At 44.9% G+C, this 23435-nt stretch overlaps 2 protein-coding genes across 3 annotated transcripts in view; one reads left to right on the top strand and one right to left on the bottom strand.

The window, feature by feature from the left end:
• Positions 1–1337: 1337 nt before the first annotated feature.
• PSME3IP1 (proteasome activator subunit 3 interacting protein 1) lies at positions 1338–14709 on the bottom strand. Its single transcript, XM_066557511.1, has 7 exons — positions 14636–14709; positions 11553–11695; positions 11007–11105; positions 9045–9183; positions 5112–5243; positions 3190–3254; positions 1338–2082 (listed from the first exon to the last, which is right to left on the bottom strand). Exons 2-7 carry the CDS (start codon positions 11680–11682, stop codon positions 1865–1867), a joined length of 783 nt encoding a protein of 260 aa, XP_066413608.1. The 5' UTR covers positions 11683–11695; positions 14636–14709; the 3' UTR covers positions 1338–1864.
• A 303-nt stretch (positions 14710–15012) lies between these two features.
• RSPRY1 (ring finger and SPRY domain containing 1) overlaps positions 15013–23435 on the top strand; it is a 35951-nt gene continuing 27528 nt past the window's right edge. Inside the window, exons 1-2 of one of the 2 annotated variants that reach the window (XM_066557674.1) lie at positions 15013–15119; positions 19333–19399. The gene's annotated coding sequence lies outside the window, so the exon portion shown is untranslated. The remainder of the gene's footprint in view (positions 15120–19332; positions 19400–23435) is intronic. The other variant, XM_066557675.1, reaches the window with a different exon arrangement.

Genomic DNA, 23435 nt, shown 5'->3' with positions numbered 1-23435 from the left:
GAGCTGGGACAGCTCTGCAGCTTGTTTACATGAGCCAGGCCCTGAGAACAGCAGAGCTGACTCCAAGGCATTCCCCAAGTGTCCTAGTCCATTCTTGTAGGAACAGGAGAAAGGCAGAGGGCCCTCACATCTGCTTTTCCTGGATTATGTCTCCTCCTGGCCTTGCACAGCCCCATATACACACCATAATTTACACACCATCTCACCTGCAGCCTACCACTGCATTTGCCACAATTGGCTGGAAACTCCCACTATAAATTTCTGGCTAAATCAGGCATTTTGACTGCAGCTGTGCAAGATACCACTCAGGAAAACAGCCCCAGCATGCTGGCAGCTGGGCAAGGCTGCTCTGACTCTACAGTCAGATAATTGATCTAGTTTAATGCCAGAGAAGAATACCAGCAGCTCTCATACCAACTCCTTGAGGCTCTTGCCCATACAACTTTAATAAAAAAACATGCATTTTTTTGTGCACCACTTCCATTTCATTCCATAGCTCAGTAAGATGAAAGTCACCAAAAGCAAAGCATTAGAGAGGCTGCATGAAATCTGCTTATTTTCCACCTGAAAGTGCCATAATTACAGTAGCTAGAGAAGAGGCAGGAGCAACTCTGGAGCAAGCACAGGAGGTGCCAGGCAGCCCAGAGCAGGGGAGGAATTGCAGTGTGTTTGTAAAGATCTGTCTGTGGATCAGGGCTGTGCAAACAGAAAGGGTATTTACCTAAGGATAGCTGCATTGTGAGTGCAACTCTTCCCCTTTCCTTTGGAAAATTCAGCACTCAGGCTAAGGCAGGAATCCACTACAGGCCTTGTTTTCTCTGCTCCCTCCCAAGTCCCTCAGTGCCACCTCCAGGTGACTGTCCTTTGGTACACACTGACCAGCTGCTGTCTCACAAGGGCAGTACTTAGAGCAGGATTGCACAAAGACACTTTCACCCCTGAGCTGAGCTGTTCCAACCCTCCAAACTCCCACCAGCACACTGAGATTAAGAGGATGGGCCCTCAGCCCCACTTCTGGAATTCTCCAACTCCCCTACAAAGGAGTTTGGCTGAACAGGGGAGTGCCACCCACTCTGAATTCATGCCCTTCAGGACACTGCTGCTGAAAAGCTGCATGACTTGTCAAGCCCCAGTGCTGGAGCAGCCTTTGAGCAGAAAAGCCAGCAGTTCCTGTGAACTCACTCAGACCAAGTTTTCCTTCACCACCTCTGCTTCTGTGGGAAACCGACCTACACCTCTCCTGGATGGTGGTTTGAGGGAACGGCTGGTTGGGTAGAGCAGAAATTGATTAATGGAATGAGAACAATTATGAATGGCACAGGCAGAGATAAAAAAAATGCATTCAGAATGTCTTTAATCATGTAACACTAAAACTTCTTTACAGTGTCATGGCAATCTACACTTCACCATCTGCTCAAATTTGGTTCTGCCCCCATTTTTCAAATACAGAATAAAAATGACATTTTAAAACAGAACACATGGCTGCTTCTACAAGACTTCACTGCTTCAAGTGATTATTTTTTGCCTGTTAGTCTTGTATAAACTTCTTAAATCAACATAATTCTTTCCATAAGAATTGTAAAAGATAAAGCTCTCTCCTCCATACCCTCAGACCTTTGTGACATGGTTAGGTGTGCCTTCTGCTTTAGGATGGCAGCTTTTCTTCCAGGCTCAGTATGCACCCCAGAAATGGAAAGTTGGGGGGGAAGGGGGGGAGGGAATAATGAGTTACTTTAGGAGTATCTGAGTGTAATAAAGTTGAGAGGTTAGCTAGAAAGATTATATTTGGGGCAGAAGGATGCAACAAGCATCCATCAGGGCTTTGGAAGATATTCTGCACTACATTACACACAGAGGGATTTTGTTATGGACCATCAAAGAAGCTGTTGCCACGAAAGACAGAGGAGACAATCTTGCCAGTGGAATTGATGGTGCCCTCGCTGTCCGAGCTGGACTCGGAGTCGCTGCTCCCCGAGTAGGCGCCCAGGCCAGGCAGGATCCCGATGCACACGGCTGCTGAGGGACAGTGCACCGTGGAGCCTCCCACTGAGCTGCTCCCCAAGGACACACAGGAGGGCTTTTCTGCAAGAGAGAAACCTCAGTCAAAAATCAGAGTGCGGGAAAGGCCTTTCAATCAGTGCAGGAACCGCCATGTGTCACTCACCTGCTTTCCCCACATAAGCAGGGGATGATTTCAGGATTTAATTAAAGCATAAGGCAGCTTTATGCTGTAATAAAAGCATTCTGACAGGAAGGACTTGCTACCTCAGGGGATTTTTTCCTGCTCATCACTAGTTTAAGCCCAGCTCTATGCTGGCACTACATTTTTTTATTCTAAAGTTGTCAGTTTGATGCTTGTCAAGTACCAAACCCACTAAATAAGAATAAATGTCTCTGCTTTGAGTAATTGAGTAATTTTTTTTGCAATATAACAGCATAGTTGAGAAAAAGTTTTATTCCATTATTCTGCTAGTCAACATCTCCCATCTTCCATGGCTAATTAATTATTTCTGCTGTTCTGAAAGTTTACTGAACAGAAGGAGATTCAGGAAGTGCCTTGGGTTGTCGTTACACAACTGCACTCACCCGATTTGTGTCAGAGTAGCTTGACAGCAAGTCAATTGCAGCCCTAACAGCCACAGCTGAAACACAACTTAATTTTTCTTCTAGTTCCCCACAATTTTCTGAAACAAATTGATTTCAGGATGGACTGAATCACTTCAGAGCATAAAGCTCAATTGGATGTAAACAAATACATGCAATGTTGCTGTGAAGAGGAAGGGGATGATCTGTTCTCCAGGTCTCCTGCCCACAGAACAAGCATTAGGCTTGAAATGCACCTAAGGACAATTCCATTAGTTATCAGGTTAAACTCTTTCAGATTAATAAACTCTCAAAGGAAGGTGGACAGTCTCTATATGTGGGGACTTAAGAGCTCCTTAGACAAACATCTGTCAGGGCTGGTTTGGGGACATCCTGATAACCTGCAGAGGGTCCCTGCAGCCCTATTTTCCATGAAGGCTGTCAGCTCCCACATATTTCTACTGCTTTAAAAGAGAACGTGCCAACCAAAGTCCGTGCTGTCCAGTGAAGGAACAGAAAAGCAAAGCCTCTATGAGATTTAACCCCAACTCAGCTGCTGTTCAGTGACAGACACAGAGCTTCCCACACACAGAAGTTGGGACATACCTGGATTCTTTTCCTCGTGGTCAGTGTCTAATTTCAACCTCTTGACACTGTTACCACCATCTGAACTGTGGAAAAAATAACAGAGTGTCTTGTTCTTCATAGGCAACCACTTAATTACTATGAAGTCATTGTTACATCTTTGCCTTAAATGCTACAACAGGTGCCAGCAGGGTCCCCTGATGACCATCACCACTTCCAACTGCCTTTAACTGAGGCTCCTTGGGGAACATGCAGGATCCAAGGAAGCTCCAACACCTACCCTACACCTATCACTTGTGAACCTGGGAAAGGAACACACCTCTTAGAGTTCAAGTCAAAACCCTTGCACAGCAACCTGGAGCTGCCTGTTCAGCAGGATGTGCCCCACAGGAGAGTGGGAATAACTACCTGAGCTTCAGACACCCACATGGCCACAGCCTTGCACATGGGGATGATTACCACACTTGCTGGGGCCAACATCCATGGCTTTTCCCTTGCAAGGCTTCCTTCCCCTCCTTGAAGCACCTGGAGAGCCTGTTTTAAAACATCTAGAAACCTTGCACCCAGCACTCTTACAGCACTGGACAGAGCTGCAGTGTCCACAAAGGTCCTTTCTGGGTCCAAAGTGGCACTGGGAGAAAGGAACATGACTTGGACTTCTGACTCTTCAGAGCTTCTATATCTCTCCCCTGTCACTACTGAGATTTCACCCCCCACTCCTGCATGTTCCCAGTGCTAAGGCATCCACATAAACAAATGCTTCCCAGATTCTGCAGTGATGAACTGATGAAGCATGAGCATTAGGATGCATTAACTCTTTTCTGTCCCTATCAGAACATGCAGTACAGATGAAAGGTGATTCTGTGCAGAGAGCTTTTAATACTAATACATCCTTTAGAGGAAATTACAAAGCTCAGGGAGCAGATGTTGAGCTCACACTACACTTGCTTTGGGCCACTTTGCAATAAAAGATAAGATGGCAAAAATAGAAGACTGCAAAGCAAGTCTGCAATGGCACTGACATGTCAGTTAAGATGCTCTCTTCAAACAGATGCCATCTGCAGACTTTAGAAGTACCATTAAGCACATGCCAGCTCCTTTTGTACATCCTACTGGGTTAAGTACTATTAGTTACAAGACAAAACCAACATTTTTGGCTGCTTGTTATCAGCTCAGGGTTTTTCTTTTCTGCCTTCCCAAAACTTAAACTATCACCCAACCCCACAGACATCAGGTGGTGGAAGTGCTTACTTCAGTTTTCAGACATGCAATTAACTGCTGTACTGGGAGCTAAACATCACCCTACAAGATAAGCTTCTAAAATAATCTCACATTCCCTGAGATGATTTGAACACACTGCACTTTGAGATGTCAGTAATCATCTTAAGTATTAGATGATTCATCTGGGGGAAATAAGTCTGGTCCCACATGCCTGGTTTCTCCATAACCTGTAGTACACCAGCAGCTGTGTTTGCAGGCCAAGATCAAAGCAGCAAGCACATCACAAACTCAGCTGGGATGGAAAGGGTGCTGATGTATCAGTGCAAATCCATTAAAACAATCCATTTTAAACACAGGTAAAATTGGCTGATAAATCAGGCAACCTGAATGAAATTGCATTTGTGAAGTGACACTGATATCTACAAACAGAGATGTAAAACAGATTCCCTCAAACCCCAAGCAGGATTGCCCAAGCCTGGCACTCTAAAATGAAGATCCTGCCCACTTGCTTTACACACACTTATCTATTTGATTTGCTTCATGTTTTTCCCCACAGTTTGTGAGAGCCTATAGAAACAAGACTGGTCTTTTCTTATACCTTCCCCCTTTTTCTTTAGGGCTAAGGTTTACACCTCACTCTCTGGAGGCAGTTTTGGCCTGTCTCCCTTTACACTGCTAACTGGGTTCCGTTCCTCAGGAATTTATAGAAGTGTGAAACTAACCTTCTGTGTTTCACAGCTCCTGCCAACAGCTTTGCCTGAGAAAATTTGTTCTTGTTTTCCACTGACTTCATTGGCAATTTCTTCTCAGTTTCCTTCTTTGGGTCCATACTGACTCCCACTTTAGTGAGAGTGCTGTGAATTAAGGGTTAAGGATCAGCTGGGAAGGAATGGGGAGAACAGACATTTCCTCCCTGATATATTTATCCAGCTCTGCTGACAGCAGTGACCCAAGTTCATTCACATATTCTAACAAAATAAACTTATTTGTGATGACATTGAGCTGGTACCCTCAGCCAGAAGGGAAGATAGTTTGCCCTCTGGGGTTGGAGCCCTCTCTGGTATCAGGACCAGCTCTCTCTGTGAGGATGCCCAGGCAGCAGCCTGGGAGCTGCTGTTCTGAAGCCAGAAAGGTGTAACACAACACCCCCAGCACCCATGAACACATCCACCATCCTGCCTTTTCCTCAAGGCCTTAGAAAAGCAAAAAGGTCAGGCTGGACCAAAACAAACAAACCAAAAAGGCAATACAGTACTTCCCCCCCTATAGGGATCAACACATTTGCAATTCCAATTTGCTGCTCCTCACTCTAATCCTTAGCAGAAAAGCTAAGAAGCAATATGTGCACTCACTTCCACTCCTCAAAGCCTCTTTCTGCTGAGCCCAGCAGATTTCAGCCTAGCAAGACAGAACAGTTCCATTTTTTGGGTTTGGTCTTTAGCATTCCACCTTTGCAGCTCATCTCTCTGTAAGGACCACAAGGATTCTACTGCTGGTCTGAGCACCAATCCCAAGAGAAAGGAGACTTTAATTAAGGGGAACTGTGGTCCAAGATTCACCCAAAAAAAGACTAAAACTGCTCAGAAAAGCTAAGCAGATTAAAACAGTGTTAGCAAGGTGGAATGCAGCTGAAATCTATAATGAAGTAGAGAAGCTTGAGCAGGTTCTCAGATGGGATGAGAAGGAGCAGGGTGTGTTTATTAGGGCACACTCTGCACACACTGAACACATCTCCTTGTGTGATGAAAAGAAATCTGCCAAAGACCCTCTTTGTAGATGGGGTGCCAGGAAAGTCACACAAAATTCTGCAAAAATTTTAACTGCACGGGCAAAGGCAAATGAACTTAGTTTAAAAGCATGTTTATAAACTCAAATCTAGTGTTCCAACAGTCTCTCCTCTGACTACAGTTCCACAAGGTGGAGTTTCACAGATGCCCCAGTCACTGCAGACATACATTGGATACTGAATTTCACATTGATGGCCCATATATCTGAACCCATAGCTTTTTCCCCCCACTGAACATCTGAAAATCAAAAACTTCTAGACTTTGCCTTGAAGTGACACCCATTCTCCAATCCCTTTACAGACAGGAATGTTCAGATGCCATTTATTGTTTGATTTTCCTAAGGATACAGCAGTAACCCAGACTGTTCCTTACTTCAACCAAAAGTCCTCTCAGCCCAAACCACTGTTCAATTTTATCTATTTTTGAGATGGCACAGGAGTGCCATCCTGTGGCTGTCTGAAGTCATCTGAGAGCTCCTCGTGCTGAACATGATTTGATGCTGCCACACAATTCTTCCACACACTGCAGTGTTCAACTGCCACATTTAGGTCCATTACCTTGTTATATTCTAAGCCTGACTGAGGAACTCAAAGGCTTTTCTTTTAAAGATAGAAAATTACAGGCTTTTAGCTTCCATCCAGGATGGCATTCTCCTAAAACTCCTCAACTAGAAAGGCACAGCACATTTTTAGTAGGTATTTTATACATCCTGCTGTCATTAGCAAATGTAATGCTATAGGCAGCCAAGAAGTGTTCCCTCTCAGGAAGACAACATTAGAAACAAACCTCTCAATCTTAAATATCAACTGCACTAAACAAGCTGTCCTTCAGTAAAGGCAGCTTCTTGGAGGGGGGACTGTTCCTACATTTAGATAGCAGGAAAGACAAGCTGATCTTGCTCTCAAATACTTCTTGGAAATGGCTTTAAAAAATTTGTAAATCTGTATCTGAACAGGAGGGTCTGGATAAGGTAAGGAACAAACAAACCTAGTTGTTCATGCAGGAGAAAGAAAAATTCCTATTCATCCATGCATATGAATTTCTTATGCTCAAGAGTACATTAAAATATTCCAAGGCATATTTATCCTGAGGATGTATAATTTTGTGATTGTTCAACCTGAAAAATTAAGAAAGAAAGATCTCTGTACTTGAATATTGACACAGTTTTTACCATGAAATTAATGCCTCTGGGTAGCTTAAATTAAATGCTATTGCAGGAAAAGGAGCAAATAGTGAAATCCATTGGGTTGATACTGCTCTTATTAATTTGGAAGAGCATTTAAACAGCACCTATAGATGCAGCACAGTGGTTTTTGTCACTGCAGTGATAAACCATTAGTAACAACCTGCAGAAGCAAAAACCACTTTTGCATTTCAGAACACCACCAAAAATTTCAAACACAAGTCAATTTAAAAAAGAAATTAAATGGGCACCACTTTTGATTTTCTCACAAGATGAGGTGACTATAAAACATTCTCCCTTCCTCCACTCCATCAGCAATAAGTTCTACAGTTTAATTCTTAAAGTAAGACTTCAGATTCAGAGCAAAGACTGAGGTGAGATGGTCTGCACATCTTGATCAGGCTCTTCAGGGATCTGTGTGTTATGTGGCCAATTCAAGGCAACTTAAGATTCCCTCAGGGCTGGTATGGCTCACCCCAGATGTACATGACATAACAAGAGCTGTCAGCTGCTCCCACAGCACCATCTCACACTGCACAACCCTGCTTCAGCCAGCCCCATGAGCAACCATCACCAAAACTAAATATATCCATGAATATCCCACAAATATATCCAGCAAATCAAGAAAATGCTCCAAAGCCATCAGCTAACTGCAGCCTATTTCTGAAGTTAAAAAATGCATCAGGATTGCTTTTCCATAAACATACTCCTGAGCTAATTGAGATGTTCTTCACAGGACACATGCTCCAAATTGTAAATTATTGACTAACACAAGGTAAGACCAAGCTCTGTAATACCAGCACTATTCAATTTTATTTGCTGACTGGTTTGGTCACCTCCTTGTGTCCACAAACTCTTTCATCTGTACTAAAGTTTCCCTGAGCACTTGTGTTTTGTTCATCTATAACTCAAAAGCAATCTAGACAAGGAAACCATCAGATTCTGCATAGGTTCAGTAAACCTCAAAAAAGCAACATTTTGCTTAGCACAGAAATTCTCAAATCATTCCAACCTCCCTTGGCTGGCACTAATTAGAGAGGAAAAACATCCTATATTATTTTCTAGCATATCTACAAGAAAATTAGGCAAATTTAACAGCAAAGCCAAACTGTCCTGCTCTTAGTCCTGCCTACAAGTGTGTACTACCCAAAGAAGCCAAGACTCCATGGGCACTGACTTCTCAGAAGAAAATCAGATGTATTTAATTTCTCATCCTGAAGGTATCAGCAAGGGAAAATGCATTACTCCAAGAAGAATAACAGAGAGACCAATTCACACATTATTTCAAACAGGAATGTTAAAATCCAGCAATATACAGCTAAAAAAAAGAGCATGTAATTTTCCTTAAGACAAAAGCAAAATATTATAAATAATACACTGGTTTTTCTTTATGTTCTCTTTTAAATTATGGTATTTCATGACCTCACTAACAGAAAAACCAAACCCCAAGAAAACACAACCAAACCCCAAAACAATGCAGAGGGGAAAAGGAAAGGATTAAAGTAGTGGGAGTTGAGGGGGGGAATATCAAACATTGCAGGGGTCTGTCAAAGCTACAATGAAGCCATCAAACTTTGAAAATGTATCACTATACACACTCTGTAAAGCAGCTTCATAAAAAGAATGTCAGCTGACAGAACAAACTACAGCCCACTCTTACCCTCCTCTAGGTAACCACCAGCCACTTTAGTGCAAAGGATATTCTGTATTCATTTAGTTCTTTCAGCTCTTCTTCCCTTCGTTGCTTTTCTAGTAGCTCTTGCTGCCGAGAAACCTCATCAAGGAAATGTGTCTCATCTTCATCTAAGCCTCTTACCATATTTTCTGAATAAAGAAAGAAGAAATTTGTTGGTTTCAGACACCAAGTCTGTCTGTCTCCTCTAAATGTTCTTAAACCAACCAATAACTAAAAAAACCACACTATGTCTTGCCTCAAAAGAGGAAGAACATTTTCTTAGAGCAAACAATTCCTACCTAATTAGTTTTAACACCTGTTCAAAAATTTTAAAAAAAGTAGAAGCAAGACAACTCCTAATTTCCAAATAAAATCAAATTCTTTCTAAACATGCTACCCTACTTTAAGGAAAGTACATGCTAGTGCAGCAGGAACGTCTTTTATTTCCTGTTCTGAAAATGTTCAGAGCCTCTTGAGCAAATGATTTAATTAGAATGACAATAAAGATTATGTTTCAGGAAGACCAAATCTTGGTCTTTGTAGTCATCATCAGAAATCTTAGCCCAAACATTACCTTTAGTGTTCATTAAAGTTTAATTCCATATTTTAGGCTTTTACATGAAGTCACCATCTTTTTAATCTTCAACCCACACAGGCAAGCCCTAGTCACTTTGAGGGCAAACTAGGAAATCCATTTACACCAATAATTGGCAGGCTTGTGTCTGACAGAAAAGCTCTGGAAATCAATGATTATTTGGGGTTACTTTATAAAAGCCAATCCCTGCTCCTTCCAACTCATGCAGAGCTCATTCATAAATCTTTTAACAGTAACTTGTAGCACTCACTACTGCTACTGAGGACCCCTTCAGAGAGCAAAAGCAGTGGCACTCAGGACATTTTTTGAAGGAAGTGACATGAATTAATCTCATTTTCTGCCTGACTCATCTGCAAACCAAGAGGAGCAGCCAGTGAGGTGCTTTGAGCTGAGGTTTTATTGAGGTTTCCTCCCAGACACTCTGCAGCAGGTTTTGCTCTCCAGGTTAGTTGGGGTCTGGTATTCTGCTGCGGTTGCATTAAAAGCAGAGGTGGGTTTGCTTCTGAGGGCTACTTCCCATTCCAGTACTTGGATTACCAAAGCAAAGCTGTTGCAGATCTAATATAACTGGCCAAGAAAAACTATTCATTTAGGCAGTTCTTAGAAGCACTTCCTGTTCAGGCTGAGAGCAATTTTTGGGTGGCTCCTTCAGCAAGAATTGCTCAGTCATGTTACCAAAAATGACTCCAAAAATGGGATCAAAAGTCTACTGAAGTTTACTGGAAACTCGAGGTGGAAAGAATCCTGTAGGTCCAGCTGGAGACTTGAATGCATTAATGCTGTTATCTGTACTTGCCACTTTTCAAAGGGCAAGCACTCTTCTATAAAACCAGAAATTCAAACTTTACATTAGAAGAATCAAACATCTACTTCTAAAGAATCAAAACATGTAAATTTACTTCTACCAAATCACAATCTTAACTTTCAAATCAATTTTAGTCAAATAATTATGGCTTGGAAATAGCTGCTCTAACAGGATTTCTTTAATTGATTCAAGCATGTGTTAAAGAATGAATTTAAGAGTCACAAAACCACAATACTTTTCCATTTCTTTCTGGATTGCTATCAAGTTTGTTTGGCATTTTTTGGGTTTTTTTATTTTATATGCAATACAAGCTCAGTATTCAACACTTTACAGGCATGCAGCTTGATAACTGCAAACACCTTTTGAATTTTGCATGTGTGCAGTGCTGCCTCAGTGTCCAAAAGGTGCTCCTTTAAAAATTCAGAATTTCAAAAATACTCTCCTGAAGCTTTTGTTTCCCTCTCAGAGAGGGAGACAAAACACACAGATATGTCCTTTACTCAGAAATTGTGCACAGCTGTTGCATACAACACATGCAGTTTGTAAACTGTTACATGCAGTTTGCTGCTTACTGAATTTAAATTGCTCCTCAAACTCCTGTTGCTTCTTTTCTCTCTGTTCCTGGAGCCTTTCATACAAGGACCGTGGGTCATATGCCTCCTCTGGGCATTCTGAAAGGAACAAATCAGGAAGGGAGACCATGTTAGAAACACTAAACCACCAACAGTTCCTTCATATAAAACCATTTCAATTATAGAATAAAAAAAGCCATTACTTTTAATTTCTATTTCCCATAAAGTGAAAAATTCTCAGACCTTTTTCCTATAATTACTGACATGAGCAGCACTTCCCCTGCAGAGAGCACAGCCCCTTCCCACACAGTGCAGCCACCTCTGCTTCAGTATTTCAGTACCAGGGGCGGGGTGGAGATTCTCCAAGTACTCAACCTAACAAGGAAACTCGTGCTCTTGACACCAATAAGCCCAGGATGAAACAAACTGCTTCTCTCAGTCCTAGGTGTCTCCTTCCAGAATTTCTATTTCCCACATAAGTGGGAAAGTGGAAAAAGTGAAAAATTCTCAGCTCTTTTCCCTGTAATTCCTAAATTGAGCCCATACCTTTTGGGTCCTCAGGTTTTCGGACCTTTTCCCATTCCTCTTGCCTTCTCTTTCGTCGCTCCTCTAGCTCTGCTTCAGACACGAACCTCTTGTTAATCACCAGGTCAGCAGTGCCATCTCCCCCTTCCATTGTGGAATACTGTCTGCTAAAAACACAATCAGGAGTCTGATCATGCTTTTCAATGAGTGATTATTAAATATCCTGAAAAACAGACCTGCTGTCCTAACAGTAACTCCAGTTCTCCAAAGAACACTGCATAGTAAGCACTGACTGCAATCAGTTACTGCATAACTGCTCAGACTAATAAGCAACATCTATTACTCCTTCTTTACTCTTTTTTCATAATTATGTCTTTCCTGCTAGTTGTCTGCCTCAGGCTGTTTTTCTGAAAGTCATGTTCTAATGGATTTACTCTGCTTAAATAAATATTTTTAAAAAATTAAATTAAACACCCTCACCTACACTCCCATCCTTTTATTTCTGTTCCTCCACATATGTTCTGAAGAGGAATAAAGTGATGGCAAAATATCAAATCCCAAGTTTTTTTGGCCAACCTGTGAAAAATTTGAGAAAGCTTGCCTGTTTTCAGTTGTTGAATGCATGCATTTAGAAGTGATTAACAGTGAAATTTCAGAAATTAACAACTCTTCTGGTTTTGGCTGGGACAGAGCTAAATTTCTTAGTAGCTGGTACAGCTCTGGGGTTTGGGCTTGGTGTGACAAGAACATTGATAACACCCTTGCAGTTTTAGCCTAAGTCAAGGAATCCCCAGTGTCTCACACTCAGCCAGTGAGGAGCTACACAAGAAGCTGTGAGGGAGCCAGGACAGCTGTCCTGAACTGGCCAAAGGATATCCCACAGAACCATGACCACACAACACTGCCCAGGATATAAACTAGGGAGAACTGGCTGGGAGGTCAACAGCTGTGTGAGAAAGGGCTGAAACAGAGTTGGAGTTGGAAAATGAGCAGCACTTCCCCTGCAGAGAGCACAGCCCCTTCCCACACAGTGCAGCCACCTCTGCTCAAGATTTCAGTACCAGGGGCAGGGTGGAGATGCTCCAATAGTCAGCCTAACAAGAAACTCGTGCTCTTGACACCTGTAAGCCCAGGATGAAACAAACTGCTTCTCTCAGTCCTAGGTGCTTCCCTCCAGAATTATTCTGCCAGCTCCATGAAGCCCTAATGCCTGTTTGTGTTTCAAGCCTGTACATCAAAACTGTACACAGAAGTACAACATAAACACAACATACAGAGCTGCTCATTTAAAGACATGCAAACATAACGTTTTTCTACTTTATCATCTCCCTGGATAACTGCAGCACGTTAAGGACTGCCCACAGTTCTGCCAAGTACTGCTCATTTGGGATCTCCCCCTGCATTTCAGCACAGAAGAGATCCCAGAACTCTTCCAAGGAGGAAGGGATGCAGAAACCCAAATAAGGGAAGAAACCTGTTTATCATCCTTCCTTTGTACCACAAGGAACCAGTCCTGCAGGAAGTCCTGAAATCCTTACAAAAACTGATACTTTTGGGGGATATTGCTTGTAACAAAAATTTAAAAATTGAAGTCTCAGGAGAAATCCAGGTTAGAGCACTGGACAAATATTTGTTACAGCAGGAAGCATTCTTAAGGTTAGAATTACTAAAAGAAGTTGAGACAAAAGAATTCTCTTAAGAGCTGGGGACAGGAAGGACAGATCCAGGGCTGGTGATTTTATCTTCTTTAAACTTTTCTTTCTTTCTTTCTTTAATATCAAACAAAAAAATCCACCCTAAGACCCTAACTCCACTTTCCAGAAAGCATGGAAAATTTGTTTTTTGAGGGCAATTTCTGAAGGTGGTTCAAGCCGGAAACTTACAGAGAAGATAAAAATTGAATCTCACTGCTGAATACAGGTCCTGATCACAAGGCCAGCTTTCCTATCCAAGTGCTGCATAAACAACAAAATTTGTTTCTCCACTTGTGTCATCTCAACCTATATATTTACAGAGGACACAAAAAGTTCCAATACAATGGTGACAGAAAGTAATAAAAGCAAACTGAGAGAGGGATTCTGCAAGAACACAGTATCCTCTGGGGACAACAGCCTTCAGCAGCAAACGACCTGGATCAGTCAGTCCACTCAGACAATATATTGAATTGATACATGAATTGATACATCAATGAAACCATGATTATGGTTTAATTATGGCCTGAGATGCAGCAATCGTGCTTCCAACACCAGCCTGAAAATTGGTGTCTGACAGTGACAAACCCATCTTGGGGAAAAGAGATGAAGGGGAAAAGAGATGAAAGGGAACTCCATCAAGCAGCATCAAGCAAGTTCACTTGCACTTATAAAGTTTGGTAATCTTGCTATATTCTCTGCCCTCTCCCATGTGAAGCTAACACACACAAACCAGACCCAAGAGAAAACATGCACTTGGAAAATTATTCCTATTTATCTGTGTTTTCGTCTGGTGACTAGGTATTCAAGGGCTATGCTGTCACTGCAAATGACAAAAGTTTGTCACAGTTGTAAACCACGTTTTTGTAACACCAGATGGTAACACCCCAGGATCACAAAACCTCCCAAACTTCACCCTTGCCACCACTGAGGCTGGAACAGATGTAGGGCAGCCGGTGCCTCGAGTACCGGAGCGCAGTTTCCAACAGACTCAGCCCTCATTAAATACCAAACGCGACTTACCGACCCGTTCCATCAACCCACCGGGGCCGGGCCGGGCCGGGCAGCGCTCCCGCACGGCATCAGCTGAGGCGCTGCGAGCCGAGCCCGGAGGGGATGAATCGGCCCCACCGGCCTGAACCCGCCCCGGGCCCGCTTCCTGCGGTACCCCTGGAGCTCGGTACGGCCGTGACGGGCTGGAGCTGCTCCGAGTCCTCTCCGCACCTCCCCTCCGGCCCCTCGAGCCGGAGCGGCTCCCGGCCCGCCGCGCTCGCGGAGCCCAGGCCCGGCCCTCCTCACCCCCACACTCGGAAGGGCCCAGCGGCCCGGCCGCGGCCGCTATCCCCGCCCCCGGGAGCTCCCTCCGGGCGCACCCTCCGGCCCCGCCGCCCCGGGCCCGCCCCCGGCACGTACCGCGGCCTCTCAAAGCGAGCGGCACCGCCGGGCCCGCAGCGCCGCCATTGACCCCGCTCCCCTCCGCCGGCCGCCCCGCCCCTTCCGCCCGCCGCGGCCAACCGAGCGAACGCTTCCTTGGTTGGCCCCGCCCCCGCGGCAGCCAATCGCCGCCGCGCTTACGGCGGGCAGAGCGGCGCGCGGAGCGGGCGGGGGTTGGCTGCAGGGATGACGTCACGGCGTCCCCGCGCCGCGATTGGGCGAAGCTCCGGGCCGGGGGCGGGGCCGAGGGCGCGGCGGGTCGCCCGGGAGACGGCGGGGGGCGCGGCCGCGGGCGGGGCGGGGCGGGGCGGGGCTGCGCCGTGAGTCGCCTCCATCTTTCGGCACAAAGGAGCGGCGGCAGCGCCGGGCCGGGGCCGGGGCCGGGCAGGAGCGGACGGCGCGGGGTCTGCGGCGGCCTCGCTGCGGTCCCGTTGTGCTCCCGGCGGGGCTGTTCGGCGCTGAGGTGAGGCAGAGCGGACGCGGCCCGGCTGGCGGGTGCCGTGGGGCTGGGGTGGAGCGGGGCGCACATCGGGGTGAGGGGAAGGGACAGCGGCGGGCTGGGCGCTGGTGGCCCCGCTGGCGGCACCATTGCCGGCCGTGCGTCCGTGTGTGAAAGCACCGTGCTCAGGCCTCCGCTCCCCCAGGCGTGGGTCCCGGTTGGGGCGGGGGCCTGGCCAGCGCAGCCCCCGGCCCCAGGCAGAGGCCCGGGGTTCCATCGGCTCCCGTGGTTGATGCCGCTGCCCCCAGGGATCCCCAGTACCCCGGCTGCCTGGCTGGGGCCATCGGGGGAGGGCAAGCCGGGGGTACCGGGGATCCCTGCACCTCCCTGGCCGAGGTGCAGCCCCCGGGCTGGCTGAGCTCTGGCGGAGGCCCCGGAGCTGGGAGCTCGCTGGGGAAAGCAGCGAGAGGTGAATGAACGGGGGTTTGCCGAGCTGGGGTGCCCGGAGTGCGGCGCTGCTCGGGGCCCGCAGGGGCTGGAACTTCCTAACGGCGCCTCCCGGGAGCGGGGAGAGCTCCCGGGGCTCGTATGACTTGCAAAACATGGGCTTGGCCACAGCGAGGTTGGTGTGAGGGGGGCAAAATGCCATCGAATCGCGGAGTCACGGACTCCAGGCGCTGCTCCCCCAGCGTTTGGCAGCTCGGAAACACGGCAGGGCTGCTGAGCCCTCGGATATTGGTACATCAGTGGTACATCAGATCCTGAAAGCTCTTCATGGCTCTCAGTGTGAAAATGCTTTTCTACAGCAAATTTTCTGGCTTTACAGGGGAGATGTGGAGGTGTGGAGCGGGCCACCAAATGCGCTCGTTTACCTGGAGCTTCTGTTTTACATTCTGGGGTGGTAGATTGGGGAGCGGCACCTTTGCTGCGGGTGCGGCAGCACCTCGGCTCTGCTCTCCCGCCTCAGTTCCTCTAAAGCAGGATTTTTGCACTGCTGGTATTATGCCCGTATCGAGCATGAGTTTCTCTTTTGAGCCCTTTGATTCTGTCCTGATCGCTGTTTCTGTCTCGCAGGCCTTCACTGACCCCCTCTTTTTAGGAACTGTTGGTTTTTTTTATATGTTCTGCTGTGTAGCAGTAGGTGCACTGTCCCTTCCAGGCACAATCCTAGTGTAAATCCCAGGAAAGGCTGTAGTCGCCTTACTTGTCACTTTCTGTTTCGTTATTGCAAACTGTGATCCCCGAGCCCAGAGTTCATTTTGGTGCTCACCCAGTGTTACCAGTTTCTCTCACACAGTGAAACTTTGGTCCATGGAGAAGCACAGACATAAGAGCTGCCTTTTCTCTCCTAAATTAATTCAGCCTGCTCTGATTTCTGAATGCTAGTGTGTATTGTAGGGCTTTTTTTTTTCATTTTATGTCTGTGTCAGTGTTTGTTTTCTTCAATATAGAGATTTTTTTTTTCTACTTAGCAGTAGCTTTGCCTCAGGATTTTAGTTTTTCTGTCCTTTGTCTTGCATTGAATGCATGTATTTGTTTTGGTGTTGTTTTCTTTTCTCATGCTAGTCCTCAGCTTAGTTCTGCTAATTTTCTGTACATCTATCACTACTATGAGATTATTGTCACGTGGAAATCTACATCCACTTGTTTACTGTGACTTTCCCTTGTTTTCTTCCTGGTATTAAAATTTTTGCTCTCTTCTTATTAAAATATACAGATTTTTAAACAGTGAATGTTCTCATCACCTTTGAGCCACCTGAAATATTCCCTTGCATCTCACATCCTCTTGGACTCCTGCGTTTGACTGTGGATTTCCGGAGGACTCTGCATTCTCAAAACTTGTCATATTATTTTAAGGGTCTGTGAGGCTGTTAAAGGTGTTTTTGTTTTGCATTTATCCAAATGCACAGAATTGATCTGTTCTTTGATCTAAATCTGGCCCATTCTTCTGTAAGCACTTTTGCCTGTGTCTTTGTTCTCTGCCCAAGTCCACTCAGCAAAACAAGCCCTTTCTCCTCCTGGCACCCATTCCTCTGTCCCTCCCTTTAGGACATTGCTGTTATTGCTTTGTGCCCCAATCTCTGCTGTTTGTGCCTATTTATAGGTCTGCTTGAACAGATTGTGAATTTCCTGTGGTGTGTTCTTTTTCAGATGAGTGAAGCACAATTGTAGTTGTGTGATCGCTTCTTGTCTCTTCCCTTTTCATCCAGACATTCTCTTGAGGTTCCTGCTAAATGAAAGTTTTCAGTTTCCCCTGTCCATCACTTGAGTAGGAAGCTCCTCCAGGGTATTTTAGTGCTGTGTTTTGCATTCTGCACCACTCCTGTGATAACTCTTGCTGATGCTGATTGTTTATTAGCTTGGTCTTGGTTGTTTACCCACTCTCAGATTGCTGATAGAGCTAATCCAGCTTGTCCACACACCTCCCTTATCATCAGCTGTGATACCAGTGTGTGTTTGCAGGGAGGTGGGCTTATTGGTTTCCCTGAGGTCTTTAACTTTCCTTTTTATTTACCTTCAGCCTCCTATACAGGGAGTTTCACTGCAACACTTTGTGGTAGCCTCTGTGGTATCTTACTGTGTGGCCTTGTAATTTGGTGATCACTCAGTGGCTCTCTTGTTCTCTCACTGATACATTATTCTGTGCTTTTCTTAATGTTCTTTTTTTTTTCCCTCTCAGAGGGACATGATGGTTTTCTGCACAACCCTGCAGTGCTTTCCCTTGGTACATTATCAGTGTTTTCACATAGGAGGTCTTAGCTTGAAGTGCATTTCATTTGCTGTGAGCCTAATGGATAGGACTGAAATAGATCACTTAGAATGTTTTGGTTCCCTCCTGTGAAGTATGACATCCCTCATATTCTGCCCTTCAGGTGGAATCAGAGTCAATTCTCCTCAAGCTTTTTGCTTGTTTGTAAAAATTGAGGAATAACAGGAAGATATTTATTAGTGTAAGCAGTAAGTCAGTGATAAAGGCAGTGATTTGTTATAGGACACTCACTGGCCTCTAACTCCTTAGGTTTCTTCATTCAAATTTCCTTTGAATTCATTATCTCCCCTACCTGGCAACGTGCTTTGGAAATGTCCTCAGTTGCTCATGTAGCTATGTGCTGATATCCTCATAAAGTGGAGTAAGGCTCACCATGTGCACTGGGCTTTCCCTCTAAACACAGAGGGAGCAACATAAAATGCTGTCAGCTTGTAGTAAATTGAAGGCCAGCTAATGTCATGATATTTGTCCTATTCTGCTGCATTATTAATATGTTGTGTTCAGCATTTCAAACTGGTTTTTGTGGGGTTTTTTTTTCCTCTCTTTAACTTATGATTGCTCAGTAGATTTTGAATTTATTCATTGCTTTAAGCAGTGCAGATCTTACACTGAGATTCCTTGTCTTTCAAGTATCTCATGTACTTTGTATTGCCTTGTGTCCTGACAATATATTTAATTTTCCTGGTCTGTGTGTGGTAACTGTAAGGCTGGCATTGCAGGGCAGTGACTGTGCCAGCATGATCTTTATTTCCTTTCCTATTCTTCATTATATTGCTGAGGTCTAATGAAAGTCAGATGTTCACTCATGACTCACGAGGTTGCGTGGCTGACCAACGCATCATGATCTCTCTTCAGAAGTGCTTGTAATTACCTGCCCTTGATCTGCCATTCCTGTGGCCAGGCTTGTGCTTTGGGAGCACAGCTCTGCCATGGCAGCTCTGTGTGGGCTTTGCCTGTGCAGCAGTGCAAAGTCTGGGATGAGAGGCTGCTCCTTGGTTTTTAATGTACGTTTATTAGATGGAGTTCAGTGGGTTATCGTGATCAGTAACAAGAAATCCCATCTTTTTCCTAATAAATCTCTCCCCTCAGGGAAATGGTGGTTTCTGAGCATATTAAACACACTGTCATTATTTTTTTCCCTTTCTAAGGCTTTTTTTTTCATAGAAAATGCCTCCCTTTTGCTCTAAATATCTGAATATCTTGGTGTTGTATTAGGTGGGAGAAGGACGAGTATTGAGTACTTTTTGATCTGAAGTGTTGGTATGGGTTTTTGGATTTCTGGCTTCACTGCCTGTGCACATGGTGCAATTACAGCTTGAATCACAGGTTAGGGGGCAGGAGGCTGCACCATTCACATTTATCTTATAGCTTCCTGCAGACAGTGGGACGTGCTAGAAAGTCATACTGGAAAAAGAAAACCCAGCAACCTGCTGATGCTCTTTTTTTTTTTTTTTTTTTCCTCTAAAGGCAAAGCTGTCTGGCATGGAGCAGGCTTCGAATTGTTCTCCCTGCTTTTAAAAACACTCAGCTAATGGTGAGTCCAAGAATGGTGTGTGTTTGCACTCAAACTCTGGTTAATGTATCAGTCCTGAAAGAAAAGATTTAAAAAAAAATTAACAATAGGTGAGTTATTCTCTCTCTAGAGCATTACCCCTTTGTAACATTCAGTGAAGTGGTGTTTATGTGTAATTATCAAAACAATTTAATCTTAATTCTCCTGAAATTCCTCAGAAAGTTATTTAGCAGAAGCCCCAGGTGGCTGAGACTTTGTGTTCCTGATACTGCTACAGGGTTTTGAAAGCCTCTTAAATAGTTTTTTGTGCTTTCTGCCTTTTTTGACTAAACTGGGAGCACAGTCTTGTTTAAGCCATATTCAGACTGACTTGTGAGACAGGTGCTCATCATCCTCCCACTTCCCAACCCACCTGCACTTGGCCGAGCCATCTCTCAGGCCTCTTCCCCCCCCCTTGGCCACGGCACATTGAGCAACTTCCTCTGGCTTTCTTGGTACTGGAGGGGCCCTAAAACACTGTAAGGAAACACCACAGCTCAGTGGTTGGAGCAGGACACCTTTGAGACCTGGCAGGAGCACTTGTTACACGTGGCTGGTGAATCCACAGCAGGCTCTCTCCTGGCAGACTTGTGGCAGGGCAGAAAGGAAAGGTCCTGAAGGCAGAACCTGAAGAGATGGATGGGGAGAAATGAAGCTGAGTTCTTGTGTGGGTGGGTTTTTTGTTGTTTTAAGTTCTGTGATGAAGCACTGGAATGGCTGCCCAGGGAGGTGGTGGAGTCACCATCCCTGGATGTGTTTAAAAAAAGCCTGGGTGTGGCACTGGGTGCCATGGTTTAGTTGAGGTGTTGGGGCTGGGTTGGATTTGATCTTGAAGGTCTCTTCCAACATACTGACTCTGTGATCTTGTGAAATTGGTGAGATAAGGGGGTTCCAGTGACCTGCCCAGAGCTGTTTCAGGTTCTGTATTGAGCTCTGGAAGCCCTAGGTAGTTCAGGAATTGTGCTTTCCAGGAGTGCTTCCGAGGCAGGTTTGCTAACCTAGTGACCTACATGTTGTGTTGGGCTCAAGTGACAGTCTCTTGAGCAGCTGTCACTGTATCCACTCACAGGAGGAAAGGGAATTTGAAGGGCATTTCCTGCTCTGTCAGTACAGTCCTGAACTCTGTCTAGCAAAGAGCAGCCAGCTTTCCATGGCTGGCGGGCAGGGCCACAAAGGTGGCTCTCAGCTCTGCCCACTGAAAGATCAGGCCAGCCTCTGATGCTGCTTCAATTATCAAGACATGGAATTTTCTGCAGTCTGTTTCTAGACATTGTCTGCTCACCAAGGCAGTTGTCAGACAGCTGATAATGCAGGCTTCCAACTGAGGCATTGCTGAGTTTTTCGGCAATGTTATCAAAATTTTACACTGAAAACAGTTTGTGGAATTTTAAATGTTCATAATAGCTTAGTCATGCCATGTAGCTGGGCTAAGTTCTGTGGTCTACAACAGGAGGCTGTTGTGTCTTCTACAGAGTAGTTCTGCACCCAAAGTTCCTCTGAAAACAAGCCCTTTCTTCTGAGATAGAAGAAAGAAAAGCACTAAGATTAGTTTAGACAAGAAACAGACAAACTCTGAGTTGCCACCCTTTTGGCTCACTTACATGAGGCTGGTGGTTTGCTGACAAGAATCTGCCCCTGCTTCCAGCAGCCCCTCCCTGAGGCATCTTCCTGGTGCCCACAATGTGGAGCTTGGATGTCCCTGTGCTAGCCCTAATTTTAGTTCCCAGGGCAGGGCTGTGCTGTGACTGAGCTGCTCAGTCTTTTGGCTTGCCCCTCAAAATGCTTTTGTGGTTTGGGTTTTGCTCATGCACAAGGTTCTTTAGGTATTGCAAGGAGCTGATCTCCACGTGACTGAAGAGAATTCTTTCACTGGTTTTTTGATACTGATATAAAGCCTTATCCTTTCTGAAATGGGCTGTTGTAAATTTTACTGGACAAAGCTTTTTTTAAAAAAGTCTCTTTTTTTGGGGGGTTGGGGGCAGGAATTTCTTTGCCATTCTATACCTCTGCTTGGTGTCCAAAGAGTTGCCTTCCTTCCAGCGTTGTCTATTCTGGAATTTCTTGTGGATTTTTGGGAGAGTTTTGGGCTTTTTTTGGTGGAGTTTTTTATTTAATATTGAATCCTGATATCATGAATGCTTTTGTCAGAATTGTGTTGTTGATAATGCCTTTAACTTTCTGGGCAGCAAGGAAGATTAACTTAAATTAATTGAAAGAGTTATTTATAAGCTTCCAAATGAATGTCTGTGCCAAAACTTAATAGGGTATAGCTAATCGATTTTATTTCATGTGCTTGTATCCCTGCAGTTTATAGGATTAGTGTTCCTTGCCATCTACAGGGCATTATCTTTATCTCCCTGGCACTTCTGAAGCAATGCATTCTCCTCTGCTCCTTGGGCAACTGCTGAGCTTGTTCAGCTCTGCCAAGCCACGTCACCCTGCTGGAGGCACCTCTTGTTCAACTTCACTGGGCTGTCAGATACCACTATCTTTTTTAAAGATCATTATCTCAGAAGTGCTTTCATCTGCCTCAAAGCAGAACTTAAGCTTAGTCTCTGATAAGGAATTTAATGATCCATCTGTGGCTTGGGGAGCTGAGATGCAGGAAGCGTGATCGATACCAGCCTTGGTTTAGACATGAAGCAAAGTTGAGGTTTTCTGTAGTACAAAGGACAGTTCCACCTAAATGACAGATGACAAATGCTGACCTCTGAGATGGGGAAGCTCAAAAGGTGGTCAATGCTTCAGTTTCTCTTTCAGAAAGAGAGCTGAATAGTCTGATGCCTGGCATGTCCTGAGCACTAGTGTCTGTATCCAGAGGTAAGGGAGAAACTGCAGGGAGGAATCCCTGCCAGGCCTGCTCTGGTGAGGCTCATTTAAGTAAGAAAGTGAAGTTCACTTTAAATCCATGCTGCAATTTTAGCATTCCTGTACCAGCTTAGAAAAGGAGTTTAAAGGAAGTGAAAAGACAAAGTAGTGCGATGTGCAAGTGACTGTAAAATCTGACTTTCACAGTGAGTCTACAGAAAAAGAAACTACTGTGGTGGTAGTTACTGTCTGCTGCTTTCTGCTTCACATCAACTCAAGCAAGAGATCAGATCCTCAGCTCTGTGTGTGTGACAAAGATGAATTACCTAGAGAAGGCATCAGGGTTAGAGCCCAATTGTTTGCATAAACCTTGTACAACCCTGGGGTTTTCACTGATGAGCACTTGTGCAGGAGCTGGAAGGCTTTGAGACATGGTGAGTCTCCCTTTCGGTGAAACTGGCATGCTCAGGGTCAGTCTGTTTTTGGTTTCAGGTGCTCTTGCCTCAGTAAGAAAGCAACCAGCTGTGGCAATGGCTTTGTGAAATGCTGCATGCCAGTAAAGGTTGCTTCCCATCATGTTTTGACACTAGTCTTAACCCTCCAAGGTATTTTTAAAGAAAATAGAACTGAATTGGGGGTTTGCTTCAGATTACACAATGTGGTGGTTGGTTACCACATGCCAAAGCAGCAGCAGGGTATTTACCTGCTCCTCCTGAAGCCTGTTCTCCCCTGGCTGCACTGTGTGGAACCACGCTGGACACCCAGCACCTGCTGCTCTTCAGCTACACAAGTCTCACAGGTGAGAGGTTGTATGTCAATGGGATCTCCTGAGAAAGTCTCCATTTCACATTCTAGTTGTATGTCATTTACTGGAAATTCTTGGTTTTCAGTACTATCCCCATTGTTTCAAAATTCTCCTTATTAAAATAGCTTATTTTTCAAACAGGCTGCTTCTTCCTCTTATTCCTGTATCTTATTCCTGTAAAGTTGATTATCTTGCAGCAATTCATAGCTGTGTTTCCTTCTGGTCTGAACTTTCATCTGACAGGCATCACAAGAATTTCCATCTCTTCCTTTTTAGGAGCATCATTTCTTTGGGAAAGAAATGCTGAGGAAGTATTTCTAATTATTTTATCTTCTTAATAGGAAACTGCTGGCCAAAACTCTTACAGTTTTGCTTTTGAAAACTTGTCAGCTTTGCTGTGTGGTT

The sequence above is a fragment of the Molothrus aeneus genome, chromosome 11 (assembly GCF_037042795.1).
Source record: "Molothrus aeneus isolate 106 chromosome 11, BPBGC_Maene_1.0, whole genome shotgun sequence".
Classification (NCBI taxonomy): Eukaryota; Metazoa; Chordata; class Aves; order Passeriformes; family Icteridae; genus Molothrus; species Molothrus aeneus.
This window is presented reverse-complemented; position numbering and strand designations above follow the sequence as displayed.

Excerpts from the sequence above, each read along its gene's own strand:
- PSME3IP1 (XM_066557511.1), bottom strand. The coding sequence starts at position 11,682 with ATGGAAGGGGGAGATGGCACTGCTGACCTGGTGATTAACAAGAGGTTC. Across the intron at positions 9,184-11,006 it reads TGAGGAGCAATTTAAATTCA|AAAATATGGTAAGAGGCTTA; the intron begins GTAAGCAGCAAA and ends TTCTTTATTCAG. Across the intron at positions 2,083-3,189 it reads CCACGAGGAAAAGAATCCAG|AAAAGCCCTCCTGTGTGTCC; the intron begins GTATGTCCCAAC and ends TCTCTCTTGCAG.